Raw genomic sequence first — 20,053 nt, 5'->3', positions numbered from 1 at the left:
TTTTGTGGACATTGATAAATATTTGACATGTTCTTTCCCTCATTATTGTGACATTTAGCAAATAGAAATAATTTTGGCCAATGATAAGTTTGGTCTGATTTAACTTTGAATAGTGAGAGGAAAAAAGGTGCTTTTTTATTTTGGTTTATTTAAACTTCTTGTTTAAACGCCACTTAGCCCCCCACTAATATCTGTTTCAACTTTCTTTAGTGTCTGATATATTGCACAATGGTGTACAATATATTGCTAAAAGTAACTTCTTTGCGCATTCAAATAATTGAATTCTTGTCTTCCAATCACTACCATGGCCAGATATTTTTTAAAATCAAGCACCTAGACATTCAGACTGTTTCTGCAAACATTTGTGGAAGAATGGGCAGTTCTTAAGTGGCTGGCTTTGCCAAAACAATTTTGACAATTTGATGATCCAGACTTTGTTGGAACAGTAGAAATATGGCTCCTACCCTTCTGGTCCAACATGTCAGCTCAGCAGTGCACAAAGCAAGGACTATTAAGACCTGGAAGGACAAGCTTTGTTCGGAAAACCTGACCTCAACCTGAAAGAACAGCTTTGGTGTGAATTCAAAGTGGAAACTGCGAGTCAGGAGCCAACATCAGTGTCTAACTCTTACAAATGCAGATCTGGAATTAAATACACTCCTAAGCCTTCCTAGAAGATGCAAAGCTGTGACTTCTTATAGTGGAATGAAATCATACCTTAAGGATTAAGAGCAGGATGTCACTAAGTATGAAGGCGGATTATTAGTAACTGGTTTCGGCCAAATCTTGGACTTGTATTCAGATATATTGGTGGGAAATGTCATCGTAGAATCCTAATAAATGTTCTATCAATACCAAAACAAGTTTTTATGGGTTTGAGTTGACTTGAGCTTAAGATGAAACATCTGACATCGTTTCATCCACCAAACATCCCCCACAGCATGATGCCGCCACCACCACCACGCTTTCCAGCAAACTGTGTAATAAAGTAAAAACACACGTGGACTCTGGAAAAAAGAAAATCTAAAAATACAGTATTTCTGTTTCATTTAAATACCTGTTAAATACAGTAGTCCAAAAACACGACTACTAAAATTTTCTGCATGACAATATCCTGTTTTTGACAAGTGTCGAAGAATTACGAGGTGTCGCGTAACAGTTTCTACACAGAGAACAGAGAGACCTCGAATACATGTGAGCGTGTGTGTGTGTGTGTGTGTGTGGGAGACGGTGAGTGAAGCAGCTGTGAATCAACAGGTGCTCAGTTCCTGGAAAGTGATGGCTGCTGCTGAGTCATATCTGAATTCCTGCAAAAACCACGCAGCTCAATTTCCTCTCTTCCACGGCTCTTTCGATTTAAAGAGGCGACATCCGACTTGCACTCTATGAATCGTTTTCTCTGAACTGCAGTGCATTTAAAACTTTTGGTAGAAACTTAATTTCTTCGATAGAGCTAAAACAAAAACAAAAAAAAAACTGCAATTAAAAGTTCTCACACCTCACTTTGTTTTTCTTAGCATTACAAAAAAAGAAAAGAAACAAAAACACACCACCAGAAGGCAACATGTGTGAACATGTTTGCCCTTTTTCCCCTCCACTTCCTCCTCTTACATTTCCACAGTGACTTCTATCCCCACAGAAAGCTGTTGAACATATTTTCATAGGTTAATGTTCCGCGTAGGCGGCCAGAGCACTTTTGATACCATCACAGCAGCAAAACAAGGAGAAAAATAGTCAACTTTTTCTTTTTTTTTTTTTTTCCATTATAGAAAAAGTGAGCAGTGGTACACAAGAAACGCAAGATGTGTCATATTCTGGCTGTACATCACGCTAGTTTATTGAGGTTGCGAATGTTTGTGACCTGATTTCTAGAGCTAAATGCTGTTGTGTGCCTGGACGTCTCGGCAGGTAGCTTAACAACGAATGGAAATGTGTCAGAAAATACATATCACTCTTTTAGTAAGGCTACATTTTAGAACAGACTCTAAAATGTAGCCTTTATAGACTCAATAGGGTCCTAGAAATTCTGCTGCAGTGAAAACACAGTGGAGTGAACAGTTTTAGGTAGCTAGCTCAACAGCTAGCTAGTGGTCAGAAATTAGCATGGAAGAGCTAGCAAACCCAACAAACCAGATGTGGACTGAAGACGTTTGATCCTGCGTCCGGCTATTCTTCTGTTACAAATTATAGCCCTGTAATTTTCCGTTTTAAATCAGTTGGATTGAAAATTTTTAATTTTAAATTAAACTGTGGTTATATTTTATACACCAATGAGTTTAATTTGACCAAATTTGGTAATAGTACCACAAATTAAATGACAATTGCATCACAACTTTACCTTACACTTTCAGGTCTATTTATTGTGACCTTTTTTTTTTTTTGCAGGGCTTTGAAAATGACAGCAAGTTTCTGCTGATGAGCCAAGGTGTCGGTACTGAGTCATGGCTTACCGTCCACAGGAACATCAGAAACCACGCAGCTCTACCGACACTGCTCAAGCAATCAGGTACGAGATGGGAGGGTGGCGGGATGAGCCTTCAGATTTAAACCATAACCTTCTAAATGCCACTTCATCTCTAGTTTACAAGAAAAAGCCCTGAGATTTTTTTTTTTTCTTGCTAAAATTTTTACCCCCTTTTGGTTTTTTTTTCACATTTTGTCATGTTAAGACCACTAATTTAAGTTTTATATGATCTGACAAAAAAAAATAAAAGTAACTGTTAGACAAAGACTTTATGAATCTGCCGTTTGTGGATAAGTGGTGAAGAAAGTTGATGAAAAAGCCATAAAATGTCCTGTTTGTACAAAATGGCATTGAAAAGAAAACCGTAAAATGGATGTTTTTGGTCTACATGAAAGATGCTGTGCATAGATGAAAATCAACCTACCATCTCCACTGTGCAGAAATGTGATTCAGTAAACTATTGCACTCCATCTACCTGCACAGTGTTATAAAATATGATTAGATAAAAAAAAATAAATAAAAACTCCTCCGGTTGTTAAATCTGAATGAGCCACAGCAATAATAAAACATTTATTAATGATGAATTAGCTTCCAGTATTTAAATCTTTAAATATCTGAATGGTCTGAATATCAATAAAATACTGCCGCATTTACAAAATACAAAAAGAAACTTTAAAAGCAAAATAAAACTTCAGAGCAATGTGTGGAAACATGATAAAAACTGTCAATAAAAAGGCATTTATTTTGAAATGTGCACTTTAAAACATTTTAACCTTACCATTATACTATAAAAATCCATCACAGATGCTAATCAGCGACTGACAAGATATCGTTGGTTATGCTTCACCCTCCACTGACAGCTCAGCATGCTCTACTGACCTGCTGAAGCTGCTGTATTCTGCTGAGTAGGCATGAACAGCAGCTGCAGAAAACCTGCAAACCCACAAACGGTTATGATGAGATGTTTCATGCAGGCTGTATCCACAATGAGAACGCACAGAGCAGTGAGAAATTACTTGGCCAAACAGATGTTGGCGTTTTTGTGTCTCCGTCGTCTGTTCCTAGTTGTGTTTTGACGGTTTGAAGGTCAGCGTGTAGCATGGCACCACTAATCTGCACTCCGAGGGCGTCCAGAGATGTGCCGGATTAAAATTAGCCACGCGTTGCGATTGGTCCTTGAGCAGAGTTTTCTAAAGAGCTTCCCGACACATAGAAAACCTAGGCGTCGGTTTTCCAGTCCCTCACATTTCCATGTTCGCCTCCTTTATTGGCTTCTGATTCAGGAAGTTCAAGGCGTCCTTGCTGTCCGTGCTCGGAGTGGACAGGTACTCCAACTCGTAGCCGCCGCTTCTGTTAGCGGGGCGGACCTCGACGGACGCTTGCTTGTGTTCCAGGATCTGCTGCAGCTGCTGGCTGGCATACTCCGGCTTGGCAGTGAGGGGTCCTACAGGAACCTCCATACCCAGGATGTCTGTCACCATGTAGGGGCGAAGCCAGCCAACCAGAGGAGTGCTGCCAGGGGTGTAGTGGGTCTGCCGGTGGTAGAAGAGAAGTCCGTCCACCTGCAGAGGCAAAAACAAAACAATAATACCAGTGAAATTGACTTTTTCTTACACATTAAACCCCACACGAAGACCGATGTTGGAGATGAATGACTTACACCGAAACTGTACTCGGCTGCCAGTGCTTTCTGAATGGACTCGGCTCTGCAGTCGGTGCTTTGGAGACTCACGAACCGGAACTGTTGGAGTAGAGAAAACAAAACCTGAGCATCGTCGTTTTCACTCCCAATGAGGTTTTTTGTTAAACTCCCAAGATTATTTAGCTCCTATTGGGCTTGACCACTAAAAAAAATATTCAATTGATTTTAATGGCATGCCTTAGTTTCCCTGGTCTCTAGAATTTAAGGCATCACAGTAAATTAATGTCACTTGTGATTAACCCTTGTGTTTAGAAATGGGGTCCAACCGACCCCCCACACATAAAACTTCTATCATTTGCCTCAGTCCTCTATGTTTGCCTCAGTCCTCACACGTACAAGGGTTAAATTTACCCTACTGAAAGACGTTTCTGTCTTCAACACAGAAGAATGACAACACATCAACCAAGGTGTCCTTAAAACGTCTTCAACTTATGCATCTGAAACCAAGACCTTAAATTATGATCGTTTATTTTAATCTTGAAATCTGTCAGACTGTGCAGCTGTGGCTACAGTTCAGTAGCTTGCCATCATCAGCGTGTGAATGGAAATGACTGACTTCATGTAAAGCGTCTTTGAGAAGCCATGGAGGGACTGTTTTTTCCTCGCTGGTCTTTTCTGTCAGGCAGAAGTTTGAGTCACACTCAGACACCTTCATTACACTCTGTGACTCGAGACGGATGATAATGATAATAATTTTGAGTATGGCCTCATAGACATAACAGACATTATGTCGATGACATATTGTGGGTTTGCAGGCTCAAAATGAATGAAACTGTAGCGTCACGCTTTAAATTTTTATTAAATTTAGCCCAAATATGCGAGTGAAGATCTTGGTAGCTGACCTGTTCAAACAGAATAATGATTTTAGCTGATCGGAACGCTTTCAGAAATGAATAAATGAAGAGATAAAGAGATACCGGGCAACTTTTTTTCTGCAGTTTTCCTGATAATTTAGCTTTCTGACAACTAAACCAGAAGCATGTGTGAATGAGAGCAGCTACTTTGAGAGCTGAACTCCAGTGTATGAGCCATAACAGCAGATGCAAATAAAATCCAGCTACATAATGACTTAACCAACATACTAACACTCACATGAGAGCAAAACATTATGAGAGATTTCACAATTAAATTGATAAATTTGGGAGAACTAACTTCTTTCTATTGGTACTTAGTTCAGACAGTTTGCTTAATGAGCTACGAACATGAAATAATCCAGTTTAATAGTGTGAACTGAACTTAAAACAAGTCTGATCGTCTTCAGTCTGGAGCTTGTTAAACTTGAAATAAACAATTTGAAAAGAGGAGAGAGTTTGTCTGGGTGCAGATACCCACAGGGTTGCGTTTGGCGATCTCCGACAGGCCGTCCGTCTCCTGGACCTTAGACTGCAGCCAGTAGAAGCGAAACTCAGTCTGTCGGTGAGAAAACAGGAACAAGAGAAACTTTGAAGTTTTCTTTCACATTCCAAGTCAATAAAATGAGCAACGTGGCCACATTAGAAGGGCTGGACGAGCCGTCCTGGACTGCTTACTGGGCAGTCGTAGACCGGGTGTCCTCTCCAACACATGACATCCAGGATGTAGTACGTTCTGTCCACCTCGCTGTAAATGCAGTCCAAGATGGTGTAGTCTATATGGAAAACAGACCAGCGAACATTCAATGAAAAACATACTGCCAATCCTAAAACTCCTAGAAGAGGAAAAATACATTTCTTAGGTCCCCCAGGGAGGAAATTGACATTTCAGTGCAGCCAAAAGAACAAAAAACAAACAAACATCATAAGACGTGTACACAGGTGCCTGAGGCTGCAGCCATGGGAGGCTCTGCCCTTTAGCATTGGATACAATATAATTATAATTTTCTGCTTCAGCAGCTGAAGGACTTTTTGTAATGATATAGAATTAGATTTTCTACTCAGTTTAGAAAAAACCAGGTACAAAAAGAAAAAAGCAAATAAAGCTAAAACACCACTCCCTTCTGATTGGATAAGTTAATTTTCTGCTTAAATTGACCTCGAACATTATTTTTCACTTTTGTTTGACCAAGCTCTATATTGAAACAGTCTTAATTATTTAAAACCAAGCCTTTGTTTTTATTTTGTAACATAAATAACAGTAGACACCTTTCTGTAATTCCTTCACTCGGTTAAAAGCAAAATAACTTTTTTTGATGGACTGATACCAATGTCATTACAGATAAGGTGCATCCCTACCATAAAAACTTTTTATTTGCTTTTCATTTTAGCTCCACATAAGTAAACATGCAGAGTTGGGCCATCTCATTCATTAAGGCAAACTTAGTGACTTTGGACACAATTGGTGTAAATTAATACTCTATCTTTGGCTGAAAGTAGAGGTGAACTCTTCCTCTGTGACTGTCACGATAAAACTTGAGGTAGAGAGTTTTTATATATATATATATATATAAAATGTGAGTGGCCTATCAGAGTAGCCCCTCTTTCTACAGTAAACAACAGACCCGCTCACCTTTTCCCATGGCAGAGTTGTGTCTGTTCCCACCGGGGAGCAGGGAAGGGAAGCGGCTCACACAATAGCCGCTTTTAGTGTACGCAGCGGTGGAACCCTTTAAGACACACACACCACCCAGACGAGAAGAGAGAAATGTTACCGTTCCTACGCTGGTCTCGACACTTTTGCCAATGCAAGAGTCAAAGAGTTTACAGAGTTACAGGATATTGAACCTTGGTACCTTGGTTTGCACATATTCACTTTTACACATTGCTCTTTAACTTATGTCCACCTGTGTGTAAACAAAGGAAGGCAGGAAACTATCTGCTGCTGATGGGACTGTCCGATTACCCTCTGTGTATATTTACAGACAAACTAAATTGACATTTGAACAAGCGTCAAGAGGAAATTGGTATCAGTGTTGCCAATACTGCCTCAAACTTAGGAAAAAACCAAGTATGGGCAATGGAAAGCTACACCGTGGCATTGTAGCCCAGGCTAAATGTTTAGGAAGGCGAACCTCCACCCACAACCTCAAGACCGTTTACACTTCATACAAGTTTTCATCCAACGTCACCCTGAGCTTCTATCATTTTGTCCACAGAGAAGCGAGACACCAGGACCGGGTCAAACCATTTTGTATAGAACTGTAGCAAAGCGTTGTGTGATTGGTTTGTTGCCGTGTCTTATTCAGCAGTGCTGATATTTCTCATTAACTAATCCACTTCCACCATCAGGTTTTTGAATCGAGAGGCGACATAAATACTTTTGAGGACTGTTTATCGTTTATCTTTGTGTTTGTCCTCCTTGCTGGGTTCTTTGCTCCTCATGCTGTTCACAAACATTCTTTAGCAAACTTCTAAAGCCTTCACAAACCAGCTGAGTTCATACTGAGATTTATTTATTAGGCTCCAACTGAAGGCAACCAGTTATTTAAGGGGTAAAAGGAACTAAATATAAATGCATACTACAGTGTTCAGACTTTACTTTCTTAGAAAAACATGAATGCAAACATTGTATGCTACATTGTGTCACAGAAAGTCCTCTGTTGTTTGTGTTTAAAACATCCTAAAATGTGAAAATGCCTGATACTTGTCCAGTTGAAGAGAGGAACGGATGAAAAGCAAGGGGCTCTTTGGGAAACGCATCACGACAAAAATGTTGTGGTAATTAAAACACCACTTAATGACACCGACCTGCTTACTAAGCTTTAAAACTTTCACACAGCAACAAGTACCCTGCACACTCCTGATGCATCAAACCCTTTCACATCCTCTATGTGGTCAAACTTTTCTGCTTCGTCTACCAACTTACCGTCAGCTGAGAGAAAAAAAAAAGAAGTGTGCTTTTTTTTTTTGATCAAAACTGACAGAAGATCAGTAAATAATTTGTCATTCTTGACGAGAGTGATGCGATTGTTCCAAAAGCATTAGGGAAGCCTGCAAGCATCTCGCTGTGAACTGAAAACTCTTAAGAAAGCGCAGAGACTCCTCACCGCTGGATGGGTCAGGGTTAGTCAGATTCCTGTGGCTCCATCGGTTCTGCCCGACACGGCGAACGATCGGGACTTTTTGATGCGGAGCTGTTTTTACAGATTAGACGTCACCGAGGTTAGGCTTTGAGATAACGAATGAGGAACCAGCCTGCTGTGATAACATCACAGGGCGAGACGCAACGAGAACGTTTCTGTGTGAAAGTAGGAAAAAAATAAAAAAGCCTTCCACACATAAACTCTTAAACCATTCGCTTTTACAGTGAAGTCAAGATTCTTTCAAGAATCTGAATGCTTATTTACATTTTTGCATTCATTAGGAATAATCTACTAGATTACAAGCATTATATGTGGAATAATAATTACTCACTGAGGCATTTGCAACTTTCTCTCTGCTTAGAGAGAAAAGTGGATTCTGTATTTGCTTCTAAGTACCTCGAAAAAAAATGTTTAACAACAAGATCTTAGCTATTTTTCAGTTCTCGGAATAATTGGGAGTAATTTAATGTCTAGAACAGAATAACACTGAAAGTCGCAGTCAATTTTATTTAGATCTATTCTAATTATTATTAGGTTGGCACTGCACAAATATCAACATTTCATAAGAACAAGTAACCATCATCTTTTTGAAAATGTATCTTTTTCTTTAATAAAAAGAAATCATAAAAATAACTATATAATACAAACTCTTTAATGACACTTTCCCAATAGGGAAACTCATTCATTCAAAATTCTTCAAAAATGTATTGTAAATATTAATAAATAATTAATTGTAAACAGTTGCTCTTTAGAAATAACAGATTTCCTGCTGTAGATATTGATAAAAAAAATTATAAGATTTCTCCCCCTCCCCCAAAAGGTCAGGTAATATTTGTGACTCTAAACTTGTCCAAAATGGCTCTTTGGATTGTAAAGGTTGCAGGCTTCTGATCTATAGTGTCCTACTGGCATGCTTCCATAGTGATATGAATATGAATAATAATATATAAATAAAAAAGAAAATCATTCAAAAGTTCAACATTCCTCCCAGTACCAGGAAGTTTCAATTACAGCAAATGGAAAATCCAGTAAGAAAAGTCTTACTGGATTTTCAGCAAACTCGACTTCTTTATTTGAATCGATGGATTTATTTCAGACATTGCACCAAGAGAAAAAATAAAAATAACTAAACCAAAGGTAGTATTAACATATTCCTAAGTGTAAATAACAAAGACAAAGATAACAGCTTCCTAACATTCTGCAATGTAAGGGTGGCTTACCTTGGAGGCAACAATTAAAGATCTTTTCCCCACAGGACAGACCACCATCAGCCAGTCGGTGTCCAGATCTGGTGGGACGTCCACCAGCCACTCTGACAGCATGAGCTAAACGGGAATCAGACACCTGGTTATCTTCGCGCGGCATCGATGGGAATTCACTTTTAGAAACAGACTTGATATGAAAACACTGAGATGAAAGAGCAGAACAGCAGCGGTGGAACTCCGCTGCCCTCTGCTGGACATTGGTGTTGCACGTTTTGGTTGCAAAAAGGTTTTGCCGCTGACCTGGTTTGCATAATGCTTGGGCAGCTTCCTCCTCTCTACCTCCATCCCCTCCTCTTCCTCTTCCTGTTGCTGTTTCCCGTCCTCCTGTTTGTCCATGTCGTCCTCCCCGTCGCTGTCTGGCGCCGTCCAGTCCCCATCTGCCAGGCGTCGTGCGTGATTGACATAGTTTAATCTTTTCCTGAGATTTCAAAAAAGAAGAAGAAGAAAGGATTTACAGGGCCAGATTTACAAGTAATGTGGGGCCCCTGGGCAGGAGCCATTTTTGGTGCCCTAACCACCACATAAAAATGATTTTACTAATGCAAATAATGGTACAGTAATACATCGCTGGGTTTGAACTGATGCCTGCCAACAGCTCCATGTTATCCCCAAAGAAATTGGCTATAATTTCATAATTTTCAAATAGTTTATGTGCATTCCACCAAGAATGCATATAATAAACTTCTGCCCGAAACTGAATACGGTTTAAATGTGTCATCAAGCATGAAAATAGGCAACATGTGGTCTGTTTTACGTTTTCTGCAGGTCAAGAAAACGCCGTCGCCGCTCGCTCTGCTCCAGAACACTGTACTTGCTCTTGTACTGAGCCAGTCGAGGGTGAGGGGCGGCTGTGCTGTTTGGCTCCTTGGACACAGCGAAGCTGGATGAGAGGGCTGCGGTCAGGTCGTCCATGGCAACGCTGCAAATACACAAGAAGTTAGATGTAAAAACAATGGCATTATTATACATGGGAGTCAATCGAGGAGTCGAAATAAACTATCTGAAAACTGTTAGTGGATGCTTGAAAACAAAATCATCAAGTGATGGATTAAGATAATCTACTTTTGAACTGAATCTACTTTTGAACTGAAGAATATATATATATATATATATATAAATTTAAACCTATATTTTTTTTGTTTTTAACTTGTGAATGGACTTATGAATTGTGAGGTCTAAAGTTTTGATTTTCCCTCTCATGCTGAATTAGAACAAACAATAATATAATTTATGACTGGACATTTTAATAGATATACATCAGACTCATAACACCAATCCACAACTGCATTCCAAACACGTTCTCGTCTAAAAGAGAATTAAATGAGAGGTTAAACGCCGGGATACTTAATTTTCAGATTGTCACTTGTAGCTAGCGGCTAGCTTCGAGCTAACCCCCCCTACCATGATAAGGTTGTTAGCAGCTGTTTCTCTGAAGTTTACGGTGCTATGCCGATTTTCTATAAAGTGCACATAATGCTAATTAAATATTAACAGGTAAATTGGTTATAGTACTCGTAGTTCAAGCTAAAATAAACATATACCTTGGCATTCAGGGAGGCTGCTACTGCTGGCGGTGCTAACACGTCACGCTGCCGTCATGTTTACTGCCGGGTCAGAGGGTTCAGATGGCCGACATATAGCACAACTATTCCGGAGTTGCGCAACTTTGGCTGAGTACTGATAATTTTACTGTGAAACAAGTATGTGCGTCATTTATTTTGTTGGGGCCCACTTTTAAAATTCCTCTTGGAGGAATATTACTACTTTAAACAAATTTTCGGCATTGAAAATTATGCAGTATATGCAGGCTACATAGCTGCAACTTTGAAAATGCATGAAAAACCAAACCACGAGACGAAACACAGCAACATACTGAAGCATGAGAAATTAGACTGAGTGACTGAATGTTTCTGTCTCCATCCAGATTAAGTTATATTTTCCCAAAGGGATCAGGTTTGTCACTGTTGAGTACTACATATTCAAAAGTCTTCCCCCAGAGATCCATCATTCAGATTTGTTTTTGTTAAAATTTTACCGGTGTTCTGACAAGTGGCACACAGGCAGAACAATCCTGTGTAACCAATATAGGTGAATCACAGAGGAAACGAGTTGCTATAATGTTACTCCGGCAAGAGTTCGTTTGTTCTGACGCACATTTTCAAATAAATAAATAAACAAAATACAGTTACAATGTATTTCAAATTCTGGAGTCTTTGCAAAGAAATAGAATAAAATAAAATGCACAAATAAAATAACATGTTAACCACACATTTTCAATTAATGAAAAGGGGAAAAAACACAATTATAATACAATTCAAATTCAGTCAACAATATCTGGAGTCCTTACAAAGAAAGAAAATAAACATGCACAAATAAAATAACATAATTTAAAAAAAGAAAAAAAGAAAATCTGGTCATGTTAAGTCAACATAACCAAACTGAGAAAAACTTTCCATCTACAAACAGTAAATACCAACGTCTGGCAGTTAGAACCGTCATAGCGGTTATAAAGGAGATTAAGCTGATCGCTAAATAAATAAATAAATAAATAAAATACAGATACAATGTATTTCAAATTCCGGAGTCTTTGCAAAGAAATAAAATAAAATAAAACGCACAAATAAAATAACATGTTAACCACACATTTTCAATTAATGAAAAGGGGAAAAAATACAATTATAATACAATTAAAATTCAGTCAACAATATCTGGAGTCCTTACAAAGAAAGAAAAATAAACATGCACAAATAAAATAACATCATTTTTTATAAAAAAAAAATTAAGAAAATCTGGTCATGTTAAGTCAACATAACCAAACTGATAAAAACTTTCCATCTACAAACAGTAAATACCAACGTCTGGCAGTTAGAACCGTCATAGCGGTTATAAAGGAGATTAAGCTGATCGCAAAATAAATAAATAAATTATGAGGAAAAAATACTACAACAAACATTACCCAAATACCAATATGGCAATAGTCCCCAAATACAACAGTGTTTAAGCAATTTAAATAAATCCAAAATCACAACACAAATCAAGCTATCTACCGACACAGATCAAAGCTTAGTATAAAATTATTCAAATTACACATATAAGTTACACAAAATATTATAAAACTACTCTTAATATATTTACAGATCATTTTAAACCAGTTTTTTTATGGGCTTATAAAAGTTGCCTTTTATTCGCTTTACTCACTGTGGATCACAGAGGAAGTGAGTTTTATAACGTTACTCCAGCAAAAGCGCGTTTATTCTGAGCCGCGCATGCCCAGAACCAGAAAACCCGTTCTTCCTGTTAGACCAACAGTGGCACGAGAGCGCCCTCACTGGCAAGACGTTCTATGTACACAACATATATATCCATACATATGAGGAAAAAAGAAGAAAAAAAGAAAGCATAAGTTAAGACAAATTCAAATATAGGAGGTGTATTATTATTATTATTATTATTATTATTATTATTATTATTATTATTATTATTTACTCAAACATTTGTTTTTCAGAGGTAATCATTTTTAAACCAATAAAAAACAGAACTCTGAACCCATCTATACATCAAACGTTTATAAAAAGAATTTTTCCTGAATTTTCACTATCATTTTATAAGGAATTGATTACATGAAGTTTCTCCCAGATGTGAAAATCTGTGCCCTGTGTTGTATTCCGTTTCTCCTGCGGGGGGCGGTATCGATCCTCCTCCCCCTCCCTACCTACCCAGACCATAAAGGAGCTGCTGAAAACAGGCAAACTTGCCTCCAATTGTCCGAGCTTCACGTCACGGAAAGAGTTTCAGCGCTTTGAGGAACACACTCAAAGGATAACCTTAAACAAGCGGACCTTGATGAATGTTGATAATCTCTAAAAGCGGATTGTTTTCTTCCTTCTTCACAACTTTGCGGGGCTTCACTGGAGATGCGCAGGAACCTGTTTACAAGGAAAACGCAGCAAGTTTGAGTCTGAGGGAATGCGGTGCGGGCTGAAAATGCACAAGGATACCATTACTCATCCGTGTGTTTTTGTCCGCGCCGGACCACTTTGTCCTGGAAATATGTTTGTCTCTGAAGGCTTTTAGGATCCTGGGTGAAGCTCAAGAGTGATAAATGAACATCACGTTAAGAAAGCGCAGCTTAGAGAGGATTCTATCGATCGACAGAGCTGTTGGAGGAGGACTTGGATGAAAACAGTTTTGGTTTTAATCATATTGTTTTTATGTCGACGCAGACACATATTGCTTGCATATTGTGGAGTCATAGCTTAAAAGTTGGCTACAACGCAGTAACAGCAGTGTCCTAAATGGGCTGATGATGTTTAATGTGATATAGACTTAAAAACAAAATAGATGTTGTTTGAAACTAGGCTTTAGAAAATTATTTTAACTTAAGTCATACTCTGCAGTATTACAGTAGGCTGTAGTCATATGTTTCCATGCAGTATAAAGTAAACAGTGCCAATCAAGGCATTATGTGCATGTAGAGGTTAAAGGTTTGGAAGCCACTTGTGTTTCAACATGTCAGTAAAAGGTGTTGCCATTTACACTTTTCTAAGTGAAAACAAAGAGGAGATTAGTATCCAGGAGAATGAGGAAGTGGTTATCTTTGACGAGAACTCAGTGGATGGTTGGGTCTTGGGGGAAAACAGCCGAGGGGAGCGGGGTCTCTTCCCTAAATCTTATGTGAACATCATTCGCACTCGCTCCGACTCCAACGTGACTGACTGCTCCATAAGCCCGTCAGGCTCTTTAGGAAATGACTCCCCCCATCTACCATCTACACCAAAAACATCCATTAATTCGGGACAGATTTATGACGAAGACTACTACGACGACTGGGATGACTGGGACGACAGATCCACAGTGGTGGATGATGCTGATCACAGTAACACTAGCACTACTGGAGCTAATGGACATATCTTTCAGGCCCCACCGTCGAATAATCCCAACGTGCATTACCGGAGCAAATCAGTCTCTGGACAAGACAGTATGGCCAGCGCCAGGAAGGGAAGCATGGTGGGCAGAAACTTGAACAGATTTTCCAGCTTTGTCCGCTCAGGGGTGGAGGCTTTTGTGCTTGGTGATGTCCCCATGATGGCAAAGATTGCAGAGTCATATACCATTGAGATGGGCTCACTGGGACCTCAATGGAAGGCAAATCCAACGCCATTCATCTGTTCCATTGAAGACCCAACCAAACAGACAAAGTTCAAGGGTATCAAGACCTACATATCGTACCGAGTGACGCCGAGCCACATAGGCCGGCCGGTTTACAGACGATACAAACACTTTGACTGGTTGTACAATCGTTTGTTGCACAAGTTCACTGTGATCTCTGTGCCTCACCTCCCTGAGAAGCAGGCCACTGGTCGGTTTGAGGAAGACTTCATCGAGAAGCGTAAGAGGCGACTGATATTGTGGATGAACCACATGACCAGCCACCCGGTCCTCTCGCAGTATGAAGGCTTTGAGCACTTTCTGATGTGTGCTGATGATAAGCAGTGGAAACTGGGTAAGCGGCGGGCAGAGAAGGACGAGATGGTGGGAGCCCATTTCATGCTGACCCTTCAGATTCCCAATGAGCACCAGGACCTTCAGGACGTCGAGGAGAGGGTCGACAACTTCAAGACCTTCGCCAAGAAAATGGATGACAGTGTGATGCAGCTCACGCACGTTGCCTCAGAGCTCGTGCGTAAGCACCTGGGCGGGTTCAGGAAGGAGTTCCAGCGACTTGGGAATGCCTTCCAGTCTATTAGCCAGGCTTTCACACTGGACCCACCCTACAAGTCAGATGCCCTCAACAACGCCATCTCCCACACTGGCCGCACCTATGAAAACATCGGAGAGATGTTTGCAGAGCAACCTAAGTATGACCTCTTCCAGATGTTGGATAAGCTCTCGCTCTATCAAGGCCTGCTCGCCAACTTCCCGGACATCATTCATCTACAGAAAGGTAAAGAGTAGTTTCAACGTTCTGGAGAGTTCTCCAGTGTTCTGGAGAAGTGATTACAGCAAGTAATATGATTACAGTTAACTGACTCTTTCTTCAGCAGCCCAAATGTTTTCTGTCCCCAAAGGTTTTCTGAACGTTATTTTAGGAATTATGTAGTTGGCTTGGTTTTTCCAGACGTTATACTAATATATCAAACTTTCTGCCCACAATGCTATTATGATACAGTAGGACTTAAGGCCTCTAGCCTTCTAAAACCATTCATTTCATACCCGATTCCCCCAAAAGCAATTATGTTTGTGAAAACCTAATTAAAAATTATGAATAATTTTCATAATATATGAAGTAGCTGCCATTAGAAAGTTCTGAGTCAAATCATTGTCTCAACCAGTTTGATGTGTTCTGTAGAAACCATAATGCTTCAATTAGTTAATTTTAGTGATCAATAGAAAATAAATACATCCATCTGCTAATGGCACGTGGAGTTGTATCGGGTCCAGCTATTTCGGCTTCCCAAGCTGCATTTTCTTTAAAATGTTTTAGATATGTTCTACGAAATAATCTGAGAATAGGCGAGTTTTCCATGAATAATTTGTTGGAGTTGTGTTCCAAAATAGAAATCTGCAAAAAGGTGAATCTGCAAATACTGAACCTCTGATAGCCATGGAGGTGACTGTAATGGTAAAATCAAACATATCTACAGTCATCAGGTAAAAACTGCACATGAAGTAATGTCTAAAACCAGAGTGCCCATCCAGCAGTGGTTCTGAATGGACGGGAGACTCCCCCTCATCTCCTATGCCAGTCCAGATAACGCCCCTTGATGTGACTGGTGTTCTGCAGAACCAGACACAGCTGTGGCAACACTCACAACACACAAAACGGAGTTCGGCAGTTTCCGGTGTGCTCCGTATTACTTTCTTCCCTTGCCCAACTTCACTGAGGTCCACAGGAGCTGCTTTTGTTGCTGTTATCTTTTCGAGAATGAAAGCTACACGGGTGGCTTTAGGATGTTGTGCTGGGCAGCGGCAATAAATATGAGTCCAAAAAGAAGACGGTTTAGGGCAGTACCAGAAAAAATATCAGAGTGCAGTCTGTATGTCTCTTTGTCCTGTTTTCTCAGCCTCTCTCTAGTCTCTGCTTGGTCTCTTCACATCTGGGTTACTCTTTTCATCTTCTCTCCTGCTGTCTCCTGCACAGACGTTCATCTCAGAACTGTCTGACTGGGCACTTGCTCTGGTTTCAGTAACAGAGCACGTAAATTTCCAGTAGACAGAGAGTCTTGAACTCCTCCAACAGTGAACTGCAGTACTTTGAACCTCTGCCAGGCCTGATCCCATTGTTAGAGGCAGCTCTCCTTTGAGTACAACCGAAGGTCCTGATCTGAAGGGTTAAGAACAATGCATTGTCATAGAATAAAGACCCGTTACGGGGTTTTTGTGTGAGAGGCATTTGTGGGGATGACAGGCTGCAGCCATACAGCCTGTCGTACTTCTCCTGTGTAGAATGATATAGTTCAGGTTCAATCAGTCTTAATATGTCGGATTTTCAGATAAAGATGATACAAAAACAATTAAGTTAAACAAAAACAACGGAATTGTAGAATAGCAAAAGCTCCGGAGCAGATATACCATCCACCCACTTTCTTACCCTTGTGGGGGAGATTAGCACCAGAACCAAGGGGTTCTGGTGCTAATCTCCAGCAGTCATCGGTCAAGAGGCGGGGTACTTCATGGGCGGATTGTCCGTCAAACACAGGGAAACACAAGCTCTGTTTCCATTACGAATGTGCGCAAGTCTTTGTGTATATTCTGCTAATGTTGACAAAACACAATTTTGCAATTGTGGTGTTTCCATCAAATAAGAAATTAAATTAAAAATCACACGTGAACAAACTTGTTCAAGCAATGAGATTAAAAAACATGGCAGCAACGGCGGTAAACAGCTACATGAGATGAATTCATAATTCAGCCACGGTGTTAGCGCTCATCATCTGTGAGCCTTCAGAGGAGACGTTCAGGCACTGGAATAAAACAAACTAATTTACAAGCAACTTTTTCATGAAGATACGGGAGCTTGTTTTAAGTAAATAATTTCTGAATATTGATGAAAAAGTTCTTGTTTCACTAGCAAATTATTTAGCTTATAGGATATTTTTTCCCCATGTTGTAAGTAAAATAATCTGCCAGTGGAACCAGGACTTTTTCATCAATATTAAAGGAATTATTGACTTAAAACAAGCTCCTGTATCTTGCTGAAAAGTTACTCGTAGGTTAGTTAGAGTGTATATTTAAATGTAAGATATTTGCACTTGAAACTGGACAGAAATACCTGGTAAAATGTTAGGTTCTGTAGTGCTGCTAAGTAAACACAATGCTGCCACACAAACAATATAAAAGTGGTGCAGAGTTCCTCCATGGTAGTGTAACGAAATCAACCTGAAGGGAAGTTCTTCAAATGTTTTTATTATTCAACTCATGATGGCAAATGAAGCACTTATTCCTTTTCTACTTGAAACCTTAAGCACTCCTAATAGAATAAAATCAATAGCTTCAACTCATTGCAACAGGTGAAGTCTGATGTTGGCAACAACTCAACAGCCTGTTGCATGATAGCTATTGTTGTTGGGATCTTGTGTCTTGAGATTTCATTACGTTTGCACTCTACGGTTCACCGGTTATCACCATTGTCTTTATTACTTCTCTGTCATCAACGCGGGCATCGTATATATGTAGTTCAGCTGCTGCTCGGACGGCTGTAAAGCAACAACTGCAACCCTGAAAGCAGCTTTTTTTTTTTTTCCAGTTTGAGAAGGAACTCACTCTCATGGCATGTGTTTCAACAAGTTAGCCAGACTTTTTTTTTAAAATACGGTCAAGAGAACTGCCTGGTTACAAAAATAATGAGCAGGCTGAATCTTATTCTGAAAGAAAGGATCTGCTGCTTCCCAGCTGTGTGTTGGATGCACAGCTCTACAGAATCACACCAGCAGAACAAACCGTGCTTCTATGATCTATGATCCATGACCGTGTGAGAACGCCAGAGACAGTACAGCGTTGATCTTTTGTGCGGTCGCGCTAGATGTAATCGGAGCAGTCAGGATAGAGTTTCAGGAACGTTTTGGTGGTTCTATTATGGCACGTCTGGATCCTGCACGTCATGTGTCAGGTTGAGTGAAAGATGACAGTGTGCTCCCTCTTTTCTGACTGCTCACTCATAAATCCTGACAACGCTAGGGTCCTCGTCTGAACACACAATGCCTTGCCCACATGTTTCTGCATTCCTGTCAGAGTCGGCCTGGTCCAGGGAATGTTTCCCTCTGACGGTGATTACTGCTGTTTTCACCACAGTTGCCCGTGACGAATTGAAAAAGGAGGTTAAATCAGAGAGTGTTTGTTTTGCAAGGACGAAAAAAAACCCCCCAGGAATGCACTTATTTGTCTGAAAGCGAACCAAACATTTGCAACATGTTGGTTACCGATATCAGAGCTCGGAAAACACTGAGCGTGTGTGTGCGTGTGTGTGAAAACTAAAGAAACAGTCGCTCTTTTTAAGCTGGTATTGTTTTGCCTAGCTAATTAAGCTAACATTAGCTTGCTATACTAGTGTAAATATCGCACAGCAAAAAGGCTTAACATTCTTAGCAATATAAACTTGAAAACTACAACTAAAGTGGACGCTTTTTTTGATATTTTAACCTTAAGAATGAAAATCCAAACAACAACTGATGGCAATATCATAAATGTAATAATGAATATGCTACTTTTTTAGCAGCAGAAGTACAGCTTATTGTTTTTCTGTTAATCCAAAGCCTTTTCAGAATGTCTTTTTTTGTTGGTATTTTTACTTAAGGTTATCATTACTGTGGGAATCCAATGATGGCCCATAACCTTAGCTTATTTCCTGTAACTTGACTATCAACTCGATGTGTAGCAGCTAACAAAACAAGACAGTACGTGGTGTTCCCTGGGCAAGACGGGACGTGATTTTAACTTTATTTGGGAAAAAACAACAAATTCTAGTTTAATTTCTGCTTTGTTTTCACACAAAGGGAAAAATGTCTCTCAAAGAGGCTGTGATCAGCTTGTAGTAATCCGACTCAGGTTTCTATCAGTCTTAGTATTTTAGATCTTAAACAAGAGATCGATCACCTGATGACCCAGATGATCGTCCAACCGGTTTGGTCTCTAAAATCTGTGAAATTCAGGTGGAAGCAGGTCTAGACGACATAGACTTAGAATTTTATTTTAATATTTTGTGGTGATAAAGATAAAAATAATTCGGATAATTTATTACTTTTTTTTTTAAGGATTTTTAGCATTCATATTACCACAAACACAAATATTGTTCTCGTAGAAAATTTCCTATTTAAATTGGCTTCTTCAGGACGCCACATCGAAGAAGTGTGATTTATGTCAATGAACATATTTTTAAATTTACTGATATTTGTCGAATAAAAAGTGGAGAAAATTGTAAAAATAACATTTCCAATAATGTCTCTTTTGCTTTTTGAACATAAAAGCAGATTTATCAAGATGAATAAAAATTATTCTCACGATAAGAAATTTTCACGATAAACAATGAACGATAAACGGTATGATAAATGCCCACCACTTACGGTGGAGTATATCAGTGGTTGTTAAATGGGGTCTAAAATGGCCAAACAAGCACCAAAACTGCTATA

General features: G+C 39.5%; 2 protein-coding genes and 1 long non-coding RNA gene across 6 annotated transcripts in view; 2 read left to right on the top strand and 1 right to left on the bottom strand.

The window, feature by feature from the left end:
• The first annotated feature begins 1,492 nt into the window (after positions 1 to 1,492).
• LOC107835654 (uncharacterized) lies at positions 1,493 to 3,945 on the top strand. Its single transcript, XR_001661468.1, has 3 exons — positions 1,493 to 1,908; positions 2,386 to 2,506; positions 3,859 to 3,945. It is a non-coding gene; the product is annotated as an uncharacterized LOC107835654 (long non-coding RNA).
• On the bottom strand, positions 3,180 to 12,703 carry snupn (snurportin 1). 3 transcript variants are annotated; one of them, XM_016668827.1, is made up of 9 exons: positions 12,618 to 12,703; positions 10,183 to 10,347; positions 9,669 to 9,846; positions 9,384 to 9,488; positions 6,651 to 6,747; positions 5,696 to 5,793; positions 5,499 to 5,576; positions 4,125 to 4,205; positions 3,180 to 4,026 (listed from the first exon to the last, which is right to left on the bottom strand). In XM_016668827.1, the coding sequence occupies exons 2-9, from the start codon at positions 10,338 to 10,340 to the stop codon at positions 3,706 to 3,708; spliced, it is 1,116 nt and encodes a 371-aa protein (XP_016524313.1). In that variant the 5' UTR covers positions 10,341 to 10,347; positions 12,618 to 12,703; the 3' UTR covers positions 3,180 to 3,705. The 3 variants fall into 3 exon arrangements, with proteins under 3 accessions (XP_016524313.1, XP_016524314.1, XP_007546860.1); XM_016668828.1 differs by having other exon boundaries at positions 12,627 to 12,649; XM_007546798.2 differs by lacking the exon at positions 12,618 to 12,703 and adding an exon at positions 10,970 to 11,111.
• Positions 12,704 to 13,130: 427 nt separating this feature from the next.
• Positions 13,131 to 20,053, top strand: part of snx33 (sorting nexin 33) — a 24,039-nt gene continuing 17,116 nt past the window's right edge. For both annotated transcript variants that reach the window (XR_001661465.1, XM_007546797.2), the window contains exon 1: positions 13,131 to 15,372. Coding sequence is in view for 1 of the 2 variants with exons in the window: in XM_007546797.2 (XP_007546859.1) it covers positions 13,938 to 15,372 (1,435 nt within the window). In the remaining variant the exon portion in view is untranslated. The remainder of the gene's footprint in view (positions 15,373 to 20,053) is intronic.

Source organism: Poecilia formosa, unplaced genomic scaffold, assembly GCF_000485575.1.
Source record: "Poecilia formosa unplaced genomic scaffold, Poecilia_formosa-5.1.2 Scaffold17, whole genome shotgun sequence".
Taxonomy (NCBI): domain Eukaryota; kingdom Metazoa; phylum Chordata; class Actinopteri; order Cyprinodontiformes; family Poeciliidae; genus Poecilia; species Poecilia formosa.
Note: the sequence above shows the minus strand (reverse complement) of the source record. Positions and strands in the feature narration are given on the sequence as shown.

Bases quoted from the DNA above. Each gene is read 5' to 3' on its own strand.
- snupn (XM_007546798.2), bottom strand. The intron at 9,847-10,182 runs GTAAAACAGACC...TTGAAATCTCAG, and splicing joins TTTCTTGACCTGCAGAAAAC to GAAAAGATTAAACTATGTCA. The intron at 6,748-9,383 runs GTAAGCCACCCT...TGTGTCTTAAAG, and splicing joins CTTTAATTGTTGCCTCCAAG to GGTTCCACCGCTGCGTACAC.